This window comes from Lagenorhynchus albirostris, chromosome 2 (genome assembly GCF_949774975.1).
Source record: "Lagenorhynchus albirostris chromosome 2, mLagAlb1.1, whole genome shotgun sequence".
In the NCBI taxonomy this organism is placed as follows: Eukaryota; Metazoa; Chordata; class Mammalia; order Artiodactyla; family Delphinidae; genus Lagenorhynchus; species Lagenorhynchus albirostris.
The window spans coordinates 83994759-84007835 of record NC_083096.1 but is presented as its reverse complement, the minus strand read 5'-3'; the positions used below and the strand labels follow the sequence as shown (position 1 = coordinate 84007835).

General features: G+C 48.5%; 1 protein-coding gene across 1 annotated transcript in view; it reads left to right on the top strand.

Moving 5' to 3' along the window:
• Positions 1–322: 322 nt before the first annotated feature.
• The window catches only part of ATP1A1 (ATPase Na+/K+ transporting subunit alpha 1), a 33115-nt gene continuing 20360 nt past the window's right edge, over positions 323–13077 (top strand). Inside the window, exons 1-3 of the mRNA XM_060139244.1 lie at positions 323–609; positions 12185–12289; positions 12988–13047. Coding sequence (XP_059995227.1) covers positions 598–609; positions 12185–12289; positions 12988–13047 — 177 coding nt within the window. The 5' untranslated portion in view covers positions 323–597. The remainder of the gene's footprint in view (positions 610–12184; positions 12290–12987; positions 13048–13077) is intronic.

Genomic DNA, 13077 nt, shown 5'->3' with positions numbered 1-13077 from the left:
AAGCAGGCCCGTCACGCAGGGCGGCGGGAGGGGGGCGCGGGAGCTGCATGGCCGCCGAGTTCCCGCTGCCCAGCCAGCCGGCGCGCCCGGGAGTGGCGCGGCCGCGGCCTCCCGGGACGTGGGCACACGCGCCCCAGGGCCCGGCGCCCTCCTGCCGGGAGCCCGGACCGGCCGCAGCCGGCGCGGCCCCGGCCTGGGGGGTGGGGCTTGGGGGGGGCGGAGCCAGGCCCGCGGCCGGTGTCAGGTTGCTCCGGTAACGGTGACGTGTCGCGGCGTGGGCGGGGCTAGCACGCAGGTTGCATATTTTAGGAAGTGAGGAGGAGGCGCGGGCTTGAGCTGCGGCTGGGTCTGGGGCGCAGAGCTGCGGCGGGAGGAGGCGGACACGTGGCAGCAGCAGCGGTAGCAGCCCCGGCAGCGGCGGCAGAAAAGGCATCGGCCCGAGCCGCCGGCCGTCTTCCCTCCTTCCCGCCCCGCGGCAGCCCTAGCTCCCTTCTCTCCGCTCCCCCGGTCGCGCTTGCTCGGCCGGGAGCCGCTCTCTTCGTTTCTTTCTGATTCTCAAGCAACAGGACCCGGCGCGGGGCACAGACCACCGCCAGTATGGGGAAGGGGGTGAGTGTCCGGGGAGCCAGGGGAGGGGCACGGGGAGCCCTGGAGGGGAGGAGGAGGAAGAGGAGGAAGTCAGGAGGGCGACCACAGCCAGCGGGAGGCGGAGGAGGAGGAAGCGGCGGGGCGCGGAATGGGTTGGCAGAGCGGTGAGGCTTAAAAGACGACGCACTTTGGAAATGGAGGAAGCGCAGTAATGAGGGGCGGGCGGGGGAAGGGAGCGCTGGGGGGACGGAGGGCGGCAGCGCCGGGCAGCGCTCACACCCTGGAGAGGGGCTGCGGGCCCTCGAGCCCGAGCGCGCCCGGGGTCCGGGCTCCTGGAGGCGGCGCTCGGGAGCCGCGGGCCCAGGAGGAGGAGGGAGGACGGCTGCTGGGCGGCCCGGCAAGGAGCGGGCCGCCGGCGGCATCCCCAACCCGCTCCTTCCCTCCCTCCCTCCCTCCCTCCGCCCGCCCTCACCTCGCGTCTCTCGCCTTCCCTTTTTTCTCCGCCTTTCTTGCCCCGAGGAAAGGCGTGCTCCTCCCCTTATCCTGGGGCGCTCTGCTCGGCCACTTCCCGGACTGCCGTTCCCGCCGCGGCTCCTGCCCGGCGCTGGAGGGCTTGCGACGCGGGGGCGGCCTTAGGGTCCCAGGCTCCTTCTGGAGGCTTCGGTCTTAGCCAGTTGCCCGCAGAGGCGGCCGCCCTCCCCTAAAGGAAAAAACTGGCTTCCCCTTACTGTGGAGCCGGTCGGGCAGGCTGGTGCCAGAAAGGGTGTGTCTTTGCCCTAGGATGGCCTTTAAGGTATACTTTTGAGAGCTTCAATGGGCCCCTTTCCATAAACATGGGATGCGCCCGGGGCAGCTGGAGCAACTGGAATGGTTATCTTAATGGTGGGGAGGGTGTGTGTAGATTTTTTTGAGGGATGATCCAGGAAGGAGCACAGGCTGATCCACCAGGGTCTCCGGGTACTATAAACACGAAAAAGGACGGGAAGTCGGGGCAGTACGCAGTAGGAGTGCCGACCTGCGGAAGAGGGGTGTTCCTGAAGGAACGAGGGAGGTCCCCTGGGCAGGAGAGGCGAGCGCTGTGGGGATACCAGAACGACGGCTGGTTCCTGCATTTCTGTAACTTGGAGCTGTGATAACCCGTAGCCACGGCAAGAGACTGGGTCGCAGACCCCAACGGGGCCAAAGTCCAGTCGAGAAAAGTTTATACAAAAGAAGTTGATGAGACAAAATGACCAGGTCAAGAGAATACTGGTAGGAGAGAATCCACTCCATTGTGTCCAGGGCTTGCTCAGTGCCTTGGCGGTTAGTAGGTCTTTGAAGGTTCTGAGGGCTCCTCGGTGTGCAGTGAGTGATGGGCGAAGAGGGACGGTGCATTCTTTGGGGACTCTAAATGGATTTTGAAGGAGGTCATTGAAAGGCTTGGACCTGGTCGAGAAAGTAAGGAGAGGTGGGAATGCACACCTGGCATCTTCTAAAAGCACAAAATGTGGAGGGCTGGCTCAGGTCAAGTAGCTGAAAAGAGCTGAGTGCCAGCCTCTGTACTTGCAGGATGAAAACTGGGTTAGTGGCCCGTGCTTGTACCACACTATCAAACCCTAAGTCATTCCAGTAAACAAGCTCTTTAAAGCTCATTTCTTTGTCTCTTTCCCCTCAAAAAAAAGTTTATTTCTTGAGCCTCACATTACTGACTGGGGGGCTGTAGAGATCGTAGATATGTACCCGGGGCCTAGGAAGGTGAAGTGATTTGCTCAAGGTCAAATGGTTGGTTAGTGACACACCAGACGTTCCTGATTCATGAACAGCCTGTGGTCTCCCAGCCTGAAAACTCACTCACTCCTTAACATTGCCTGATACGCAGAACTCTCAAGTTATTTTTCAGATGAAACTGGGTGTTTGTGAGGCTGGATTAATGGACCAGAGAGATGTTTGAATAACTAAGTTATGTCCATAGATCTATATGTCCCTTTCGTAACCACACACATGCACAGTGGTGGTAAAGAAAGCAACATACCTGGGTCGTGGAGGTTCAACCTAGATGTCTTATGGATTTTTAATAAAATGCCTAGTGGCTGGCAAACACAAAATTAAATTGTAACTGGTTAACACAGGCTGATATGCTGCTTATCTGCTGGGTTGTAGTTAGTATTTTGGGTACTCTGATAAATTAAACAAGGGGGGTGGTGTGTGTGTGTGTGGGGGGGGTGATTCCCCTGGGATAAAGTTACCCCTTTGTCCCCAATGACTTACGGTGATAGTCCAAATGTTCAGAAGGATATTTTATGCTCAAATGTTGGGATTTTTCCACATGGGGATTAGAATGTGGGTGGAGTGGTGACTGAAGCCCTGCTGATAATTGGTTAACTAGGAAGCCAGTGCTGGCAGCTAATTTTTAAGGTCATTGTTAATTTCTTCCCCTCCCCTTCCCATTACTGTTGGGAGCCCAGGTTTTGGTGATATTTCAGGTGATTTTATTTCTCCTTAAAAATCGATCTCCTAAGCTTTTGGTAAAGAAATGGAAGAACAGCTCCTGCTGAATCATTCCTGGATGAAATAGGATTTTGTCCTTTTTTTCATACTGGGTGTTTCTGCCAGTCACTTGGCTTAAATCCACAGCTAGGCCTACCACCCACAATCCTTTAGCTCACCAAAGGTACGCAAGAAACTTTCTTTTTTCTCAAGTTTACAAAAAATGAGGGGAGGAGAGATGTCACCTGCTCCTTCACTGCAGTTCTCCATCGTTTGAACATTAACTTAGTTACCTAGAAAAGAAACCATGGTTTATGGGTAGTGATTTAAAGAGGAGCCTGGGAAAAGGTGCAGGTGAAGGTTGCACAAGGGATACAGATGTCAGCAGAAATCCTGGTTGTACGGTAGCACTATCAGCTGCCCTTTGGGAGCTCAGCTTGAAAGTGTGACTAAATTCCCTCTGGCTGCTATAAAGCTAGTACTTTAGACTGAAAACATCGCACGGCAGAGTCCTCAGAGTGGAAGGTTGCCCAGGCCTGGCCCGAGCAAGTGGAGTGGTTACGGGAGGAACTGGTTAACTAGCCCTAGGGACAGAGAAGAAGGTTGGGGATGCATCACACCGTTTGCCCCTGTCAAGTGTTCAGTGTATAAGTGACGAACAGCCCCCACCCCCCTCGCCTTTCTGTACCCTGCTCTGAGGGTGTATTCTCTTTGGGTAACTTACTGTTTGTTAATTTGTAGTTTTCTCTGCCAGGAAGTTTGTAACACTCTGGTGACTCACCTTTGGGTGGGAGGGTAGGAAAGGGGGAGGTCTGCATCATAAGTCTGAGGAGATTGAGAGTAGGCTAAGCCTGACAACCCCCGTCCCCAAAAGGGGGCGAGGAATTTTTTAAAATCCAGTAAAATGTTTATTTAGGGGAGGAATAAAACTTAAAATATCCAGACCCCTGGAAGTGTTATTCCTAAATTGCACTTAAAAAAAGTGAATTCGGGCTTCCCTGGTGGCTCAGTGGTTCAGAGTCTGCCTGCCGATGCAGGGGACACGGGTTCGCGTCCCGGTCCGGGAAGATCCCACATGCCGCGGAGCAGCTGGGCCCGTGAGCCATGGCCGCTGAGCCTGCGCGTCCGGAGCACGGGAGAGGCCACAACAGTGAGAGGCCCGCGTACCGCAAAAAAAAAAAAAAGTGAATTCAACATTATAAAGCCCAATAGACTGGGTACCCATCCATTCTCCATCCCAGAACCCTTCTAAAGCATTGTTTTCTGATTATTTTAGCAACAAATGAACAGATAAGTGACTTTCTGTTCAGTCAGGCTATGTTCCTTTTTTTGGGAGGTTGCATTGGGTCTTCGTTGCTGCGCGCAGGCTTTCTCTAGTTGCGGCGAGTGGGGGCTACTCTTTGTTGCAGTGCATGGGCTTCTCACTGCAGTGGCTTCTCTTGTGGAGCACGGGCTCTAGGCATGCGGGCTTCAGTAGTTGTGGCGCACAGGCTCAGTAGTTGTGGCTCGCGGGCTCTATAGAGCACAGGCTCAGTTGTTGTGGTGCATGGGGCTTAGTTGCTCCGTGGCATGTGGGATCTTCCCGGACCAGGGCTTGAACCCGTGTCCCCAGGCGGATTCTTAACTCCTGCGCCACCAGCGAAGTCCAGGCTATGTTCTTTCACATAGCATATCCAAACTTAAGAGTGAAAGAGGCTTTAAGGAAAATAGTTTTCGAAGGATTTTGTATGGAAAAGTAAGTAAAATTAGTTTCTTTATTTAAAACAAAGTTTTTTAAAGCCCTGAAGTGTCAGTTTCTCATCTGGCCCTTAGGTAGAGTACTCACCCAAGTGAAAGTCACCTGTGTTCCGTTTAGAGAGGGTACAGGGGAAGTGTGAGCGGCAGCTGTTGTTGGGATTTTAAAGCATTTGGCGTTGAGAGATCTAATCTTCATAAACTATGGGTTTTTGCTGTTCGTCAGTCTTAAGTCTTTTCAAAACTAGAAAATGATTTTTCTTTCAGCTGAAAAAAAACTACTGAAGATTGAAAAGAATGGGAAATATTGAATACTATGAATTACCCTCCAAAGGGAAGCTGAGGGGAAGTGTCATTGGACACTGCTGGGATGCTATTAACGGCATCTTCGAGTTCTCGTTTACTTTCACTTTCCAAGTAAAAGGCATTTTTAGAGTCTTGGTCAAAGTCTTGTGAAATGAAATGGGCTTTTCAGCCCTCTGTGAGGGACAGGAGGGTGAACATTTGTGCTGTGGTACCTTCTTCTAGACGCCCAGGGCGCTCTGCCAGCCAGCAGGCCAGAAGAAGAAACACGAGTGTCAGATCAGATGGGCTCACAGTAATCAGAGTTGCTGCTTTTGGCCAGCAAAGCACTGGGCAGAATGTTTCCCCATCCCTGCCAGAGCTGTCCAATTTTGGATTCCGCTGAAATTACGTGTCCAGTAAGTGATAATGTGAAGGACAGAGAATTTTAAAATCCACTACTTTTTTTAAAACTCTCCTTCGTTTATATATTTTTGGAAAAGGAGCCATAACCAAGTCAGGTCTGAACTTTCTCACGTTGCTATGAATCGAATGTGTGTGAGAGGAAGTGTGTTCTTTGGCTGTAGTCACAGAGAGACTGTTCTTTGCCTATGAGTCACCTCCTTAGTTGTGTTTAAATCTGTCGTCAGGAATCCACAAGCAGTTCTTCACATTTATTTGACTAATGTTTCAGATAGCAGATTCTGTCAGTGAGAATAGAAGCACCCCACTCTACCCCCCAACCCACCCTGCAGTTTTTCTCTCTGGTTTCATTTGGATCCTGAGCCAAGGGGATTTTGGCCAGTGGGCCCCATTCCTTAGTTCCTTTGTGACTTTACAGTGGATTATATCTGAGCATTAATTATCTCTGTACCTGGTTTTATTCCAACCCTGTCCAGTAACGGCTGGTAGACGTTTTTGGTTGGTGATCTGAAAAGTTGACCCTTGATGGCTTGTGTTTTTGTCTTTGGGACCTGGATTGTTTGGGGGCCTGATGATCAGCGTGTTACGGTTTTGTGGATCGTTGACACTTAGTGCTTGGTTTATCCTGCCGGTTTGTCATCGTGGTGAGGGCAGGGCCTCACGCACTTGGGGTGTTATCTTCTGGTGTTCTTCCTTTATCCTCCACATGATGCTTAGATGCTTGCTAAGGTGCCATGTTGGTTTTATTGGTTTCAACTCAGGTGGCATTTCTCTAGTGACCCACCAGACGTTCCTGATTCGTGAGCAGCCGGTGGTCTCCCAGCCTGAACACTCACTCACTCCCTAACATTGCGTGATACGCAGAACTCTCAAGTTATTTCTTGAGAGTTCTATTTCCCTATTTCTCTAGGGCCTGTCACTGCCTTTGTCCTCTTCAGCCCAGCAGCTGTTTTACTTCCCACCCTAGGCTTCAAGGTACCAGTTGAGGAGTGATCAGGACTTACTGGAAATTGATTCAGTCCCCTTTTAATGCTTGTGCTGGTTATTAAGCCAGGGTCTCTCAAACCAACAACTTCTTTTGAGTAGCACCAGCTAAAGAGTGGCCTGACAAAATGAAAAAAGGCATGAGGAGGGCAGCAAATGGGTGGAAACAGGCAGAACATTTTAACTCTTCATTACCCAGGTACCTAATGTAGAGGTAGAAAACCCCATTGAAAAAACAAGTTTTTTTAATTTTAGTTAACTGAAAAAGCACATTTTTAAAGAGGTCATAAATCTAAAGTATATTGATTATTTAGATGTTTAGAATGGTTTTTTTTTTTGGTACGCGGGCCTCTCACTGTTGTGGCCTCTCCCGTTGCGGAGCACAGGCTCCAGATGCGCAGGCTCAGCGGCCATGGCTCACGGGCCCAGCCGCTCCGCAGCATGTGGGATCTTCCTGGACCGGGGCACGAACCCGTGTCCCCTGCATCGGCAGGCGGACTCTCAACCACTGAGCCACCAGGGAAGCCCCATAGAATCGTTTTGAATGATCATGGATGTATACTAACTATTGCAGGTAGGGTGGACTGGCAGTCTCGTTGAAATTTCACATGCAGGCAGATTGGGGAGGAAGGTTAAGTCTTGTTCATTTTGGGCTGAGGGAACCCGCTGGCTAGAACTGGAGCTGTTTTCTTTGCCCCCTGCTGGCTGATGGGCTGCAGCCCAAGTTTGGAGGGACTGAGCTGGGCTCACAAAGAGACCCACTGCTTTGGCCTGGCTACTTGATATTCCCCACCTCGCAGCAGGTTTAGGTGAGTGAGAGAAGGACTGTGAAGGCCAGGTGTCCCTCGGATCACGTCCTCTTCCTTCTCTGCCCTAAACGCTGCTCTGGGCTGCAGAGCCCTGCAGTGCCACCCTCTTTCAGCCCCAGCCGTCTCCACCCTCAGCTCCCTGGATGGAAAATCCTTGTGCATAAACTAAACTACTTAATCATTTAGGAGCCATCGGAGGTGTGAGGAACTGCGATTGGTCATGTCTTATATCTTTATAAGTTTCAATTGACGATGAAATAAAAAATGCCCCAAATGAGGTGTTTTTTTTTAAATTCATAAAGACTTTTCATAGTAAGTGACGAGTGGCAGTGATTTACATGTTCATTAAAACCAAGTTATAATAACCTTTGTGTAGTGCCTTGCAGAGTACCTTCACATACACATTTGTATTTGATAATGATTAATCATATATCATCCCGGGGAGACTGGAAAGCCTACCCGCGCCCCCCTTTTTACATAAAGGAAGGATGTAGCCCAGACTAGGCAGTGCCTCTAGGTAACCAGTGAGGATCGGAGACCATCCCTCCAACTTCCTGCTAAGGTGGAATTTGCCAAATTGGGTTCAGAGGTATCCTTTCTACAACCCTCTTGGCCAGCTTTGAAATGCGCTGCATTTGGGGCAATTACTTTTACCCTCCTCTGGCCCCTCTTGATAGTCCAAAGCTTTGTCAGTTTTGGAAACAGTGCTGTTTTTAGGTGTTTTGTCTTTGGCTTTGATGGCAGCCCCTTGATTCATCTATCAGAATGCCTCTCTAGAGTCTTTAGTAGTTACACCGAGTGTTATTCCCATTTTAGGCAACGAGGAACCTGAGGCTGACTGTTCAGGGTCGTATAGCTGGCACATGGCAGAGCTACAGTGACTTGGGACTGACTTAAAAGTACCATCCATAGTCCTGTCCAAAGGGTGTGGACATCTCTGCTTCCAGGTACCCTCCAGACTTTATCAGCAGCAGTTTCGGAAGTCTGAAGACCTCTGACCTCCCGGCTGGCCACAGGGCATTGTGCTGATGTGGTGGGAGCCGTGGCCAGACATCACACGGCACAGTTGAGAAAGCCTCTAAGGCCTGATGGGGGCCGGTTGAGATGGGTCCGAAGGCCTCGGGGCAGCTTCAGCTGACGAAGACGTCAGGTGACTCACGTCCAGGATGGAAACTTGTCTCCTAAACTCATTGCACCTTCTTTGTGCGCCTTTGTAAAAATTTTGGGGATGTTTCTCTGCACCTGTCATATCCGCTTCCCACGCCACCCCCTTTAAATTGTTAATTACTGAAGAAGAGGAAGGAGCATCTCCAGCCCTAGCAGGCCTTGCTCATTGTAAGGATTTGGTCTGTGTTTTTAAAAAAGTGAACGTTGGGGCCTCAGCCCTGGTGGCTGAGGGTGGGCACCTTCCCAGCGTTGCACACCAGCCCCACTCTGTGCGTAAATTCACAGACAGACGTGAATGGATGACAACAGAAAATAGTGTTAGAATGGTGGGAATCAGCAATTTTGCACAGGAAGCTTTGGGAGATGTTTACTGACTGTAGTCTCCCTGAAGCTGGGACAGAATTGAACAAATGAGGAGTTTGGTGCTTTGCAAAGTGAAAAAGCTGCTAGTGAACTCTCTTCTCCTCTATCAGGAGAAGTAACTGAAATTAATGAAGCTTTTGCAGAAAATCCAGGGCTTGTCAACAGATCTTGTTATGAAGATGGTTGGCTGATCAAGGTGACACTCAGTAACCCTTCAGAACTAGATGAACTAATGAGTGAAGAAGCATCTGAGAAATGCATAAAATCCATTGAGGAGTGAAAATGGAACCCCTAAAGAAACTAGTTTGAAACAACTAAAAAAAATAATAATAATAAACAAGCGCACCTTGCTCCAGGTTTCAACCTTGGTTCCTCCTGTGAAGAATTTTCTCACTCCATCTCCTGAGCACCCTTGCCCTCTACCCAGATCAACTGGTGGCAAAACTCATAGTGAACCGTTGAGAGGATGAAATCCCCAGGAAGCACAGGGTGAAGTAATGACACTTTATTTTAGGCTGTGTCACACTGGGCAAGCCCCTGCCCTTGTTGTGACCTCCCACTTCCTAAATTAGAAAGGGATAAACAAATGTTCACAAGTGGCCCTTTTGGGGGGGTGGTATGACAGTGGCCTTGAGCCTCCATTGTGTACCCTTCCCCTTTCTCAGAGACCGCACAGCGGTGCCCAAGGGTGCTGTTGCAGGGAGCCCGGTCACTGCCTGTCTTCCGTGGAGGAAGGAGAACTGACCTGCATTTCCTAATGGAAACAGTGGGAATTGTGTGCCCAGTGCCCAGAGGAGTGGGCAGGTCATCGCAGTAGATGCGGGAGACCATATTATCATTCCCCTTTTCATGACCTTTGTTTTTCCCAAATGCTTTTAAAAGAAATAATAAAGAAAATGCTGTCTACCCAATTTTAGGTTGTTCCCTGTCCTACCCTGCACCACTGCACCCCACCCCAAACACACATACACAGATTTTTTTTCTGCTTTGAAACTAGTATTTGAGATTGGTAGGGACTCGAGTAATATTTGGTTCCCATCAAGATAAGCTAGTAGTATTGTTTTACTTGTAGGGAAGCACTGAATTGCATAAGCTGCCTGGTCTTCTGGACATTGCCTAGTGAAACAATTAAAACTTAAAGGAGAAGAAATATCGCTTGTTAGCACTTCCCCTGTCTCTTTCACAGATATCCTGTTTTAAACCACCACCCCTTATATGCCATGAAGGGATGAAGAATGGGGAGGGTTATTAGGGAATCTTGATTTCCAGCTACCTTAACCACTGATAACTGAGAAGCTTCAGGCAGGAGATCTGTTTTGTAAATGGGGATAAAACTCTGGAACATGTCCAAGGTCTAGCTGCTCCAATAATTCTCTCCCCCTCTTTTGGAGTGGAAAATATTGAAAGTCGGAGAATAACCAAAGCCTACAGATGGTGAGGCAGAGGGCTTTTAACTCTGATTTTCATATCTTGAAATTAGATATGTTTTAATGATACTCAACTTGCTCAATGAGAATTTGTGAACTGGATTTAAGAAATCAATACAAACGGGCCATGTGAGTCTTTTAGAGATCCCTAGTCAATGTCTTTGACGTGCTTCCTTATTAAATATATGAAGGAAGTATTGTGCTTCCTTATTAAATATATGAAGGAAGTCCCACTTTAGTTCCTCTCTGGTGGGAGCCCCGTCCTTTGTTTTGTTTGTCTGTTTGCTTCCAGTGTGTGTGATGATGTTTCATTTTAACTCTGGCCCCAGAGCTCTCCCAGAGAGGCTCTCAGCAACGTGTGGTTGCTGTGTAGTGGAGAGAATGTGGAGAATGTTGACTATCTTTAGACTTGCTTCATTCTTAACAGATAAGATACAGAAACTAAAGAACACTCTGAAAGAGTTAATGGGCAGGGAACACTGTAAATGTGACCACACAAGTTGAGCAACGTGAATACTGTACATGTCTCTGTGTTTTGGCAACACTAACTAACCTGGGGCCAGGATCTCTTTAGAGTCTTAAGAAGGTATTTTCAAATTCAAGTGAATATTGTATTTATTTGCAACCATATCAGCTATGACTGAAAGACACCTATATGCTTTGATTTTTTTAAATTTATTTTATATTCAGCACAGTACAATTTTAATCTAGACAGTGTTTCTACTTGTTGCTTTAGTAGCTGGTGAGGTACTCCTGAAAATCAGAAATGATTAAGGGAGAGCCACAAATGAATACAGACAGCACCGCATAGCATCCATTGTAAGAAAATTGCTACTATAACTGCCTTTCTTTGCCCTTCTTAGGTGATATTATCAGTTTGTGGGCTGGGGGCCTCTGGAGTGAGGGGCGCCTTCTCTCCAGGGACTACTAGCCTTGGGAGCACCAAGTTCAGGCTTTGTGTAGCTGCGCTCAGGCGTTTTCAACAGGAGGTGGGGGAGTGGAACAATCTAAATTTAAACTGTGGAATCAACGTTTTCTCTAAAAATTGTTCCAGTTTTCAAGAGGCGTAGGTGGATCCTGCGAACTGTGAGATAATGCACATGCTTTTCCTACATCCTGGTTGTGTCAAAATATTTCCAGGGACTTGCATTTGGGGGCTTTATTCTCGGGCTGCAGATTGGGGTGGGGACTCCCTTTTTTTGTCTTTCACTTGAAGAATTTGAAGGATCCTTGGGCTGACTTTTTTTTAATAAGATGAAAAGGTCAGTGCTCTTAAGGCAAACCCTAAAGATATTTAAAGTTGATCCGAAATGACTTCTTTGCAAAGATAAGAATTTAAACGTCATAATAAAAGTCATTCGCATTTAGGTGTCTGTATCAGTTAATCCTCTCAAACCTCTAAGGAGGTAGGCGCCATTAGCGCCATTCTAGGGAAGAGAACAGAAGAATTTCAGAATTAGTGACTTGCCCAAGGACACACAGCTATTAAGTGGTGGAGCCCAGGGTATGAACCTGTCTGATTCAGAATCCAGGTGCATAAGTACTATACTGTACTCTAAGTTAGTGATGTGAAGATAGTTTCATTCTTTCAGTGGGGAAGATGGAGGGCCATGGCATGGAAATGTTGACAGCACAACCCTCTCCCCCCATTTACCCCAAATGGAAGCAACTGGCAGGGCCATTCTGAGGCCTGACAGGACTTTCCCATTGGTCTTAATGTCCTAGGGTGCAGATGGCCTGACCTGAGCTAATGATGGCAGTATTAATCCTAGACTGCTGTTGAGTATGCAGCCTTAGAACATGTATTTCCATGGATATTAGCCCAGTGACTCTTCAAAACGATGGCTCTCCTAAAACTGCTGAAAATCCTTTCTCCACAATCTTGAGTTTCGAAATGCTGTTCTGAATTCACAACCACACGTTTCCCACATTCCTCTGTAGGTTGGACGTGATAAATATGAACCCGCAGCTGTTTCAGAGCATGGCGACAAAAAGAAGGCCAAGAAAGAGAGGGATATGGATGAGCTGAAGAAGGAAGTTTCCATGGTAAAGTACTAGGAGGAAGGCTGCTCTTTGTTCGTCTTAAAAATTAATTGTGTCTTACCTCCTTTGAGCGTTATGGTACCCCTCCCCCCAGTCATCCTTCAGTCAGAGACTTGCTTCATTTTCAAAGTAAAGAGATTACAGCAGTTGTACAGATTTTACTGAATTGTAGACGTTGCTATGGAAAAATTTCATTATAAAAGCCGTTAGAGGGTTGGACAAGTTACTCAACACTCCGGCATAACCAAAGGTCCACAGAGGAACTGTGGATGATATTATCGTGGGCCTTTGCGTTTGTGTTTCTGCATCATACTGAACACGGAGAACTTCCAACCTCTGCAGGCCGCGGAGGCGTCCACAGATGCAACCTGTCTATAATCTGCCTTGTCATTAGAGAAGGTAGATGAGGTCTCGTAGGTCTCTAAGACTGTTGGGTTTCTCTGACGATAGGTGGCAGACAGTCGGGCTGCCATCACACAGCTTGGGCCATTCTCCAGTGAAGACTATTCAGTAGGTAGCTGTATGGTTGCCAAGCCATTGGGCAGCAATGGTGGAAGTATAGTAACTTGTGCGCTGAAGAAAAACTTGTCTTCTCAGCCTAATGATAGTGAGCAGTGATGATATTGATGCTTTTTAAAATCTTTTTGTTTGTTTGTTTTAACGGTACAGGGATTAATTCTTTTCCTTCTGTTTTCCCTTAGGATGACCATAAACTTAGCCTTGATGAGCTTCATCGCAAATACGGAACGGACTTGAGCCGAGTATGTTCTAATTGGTTGTATAGAATCCTG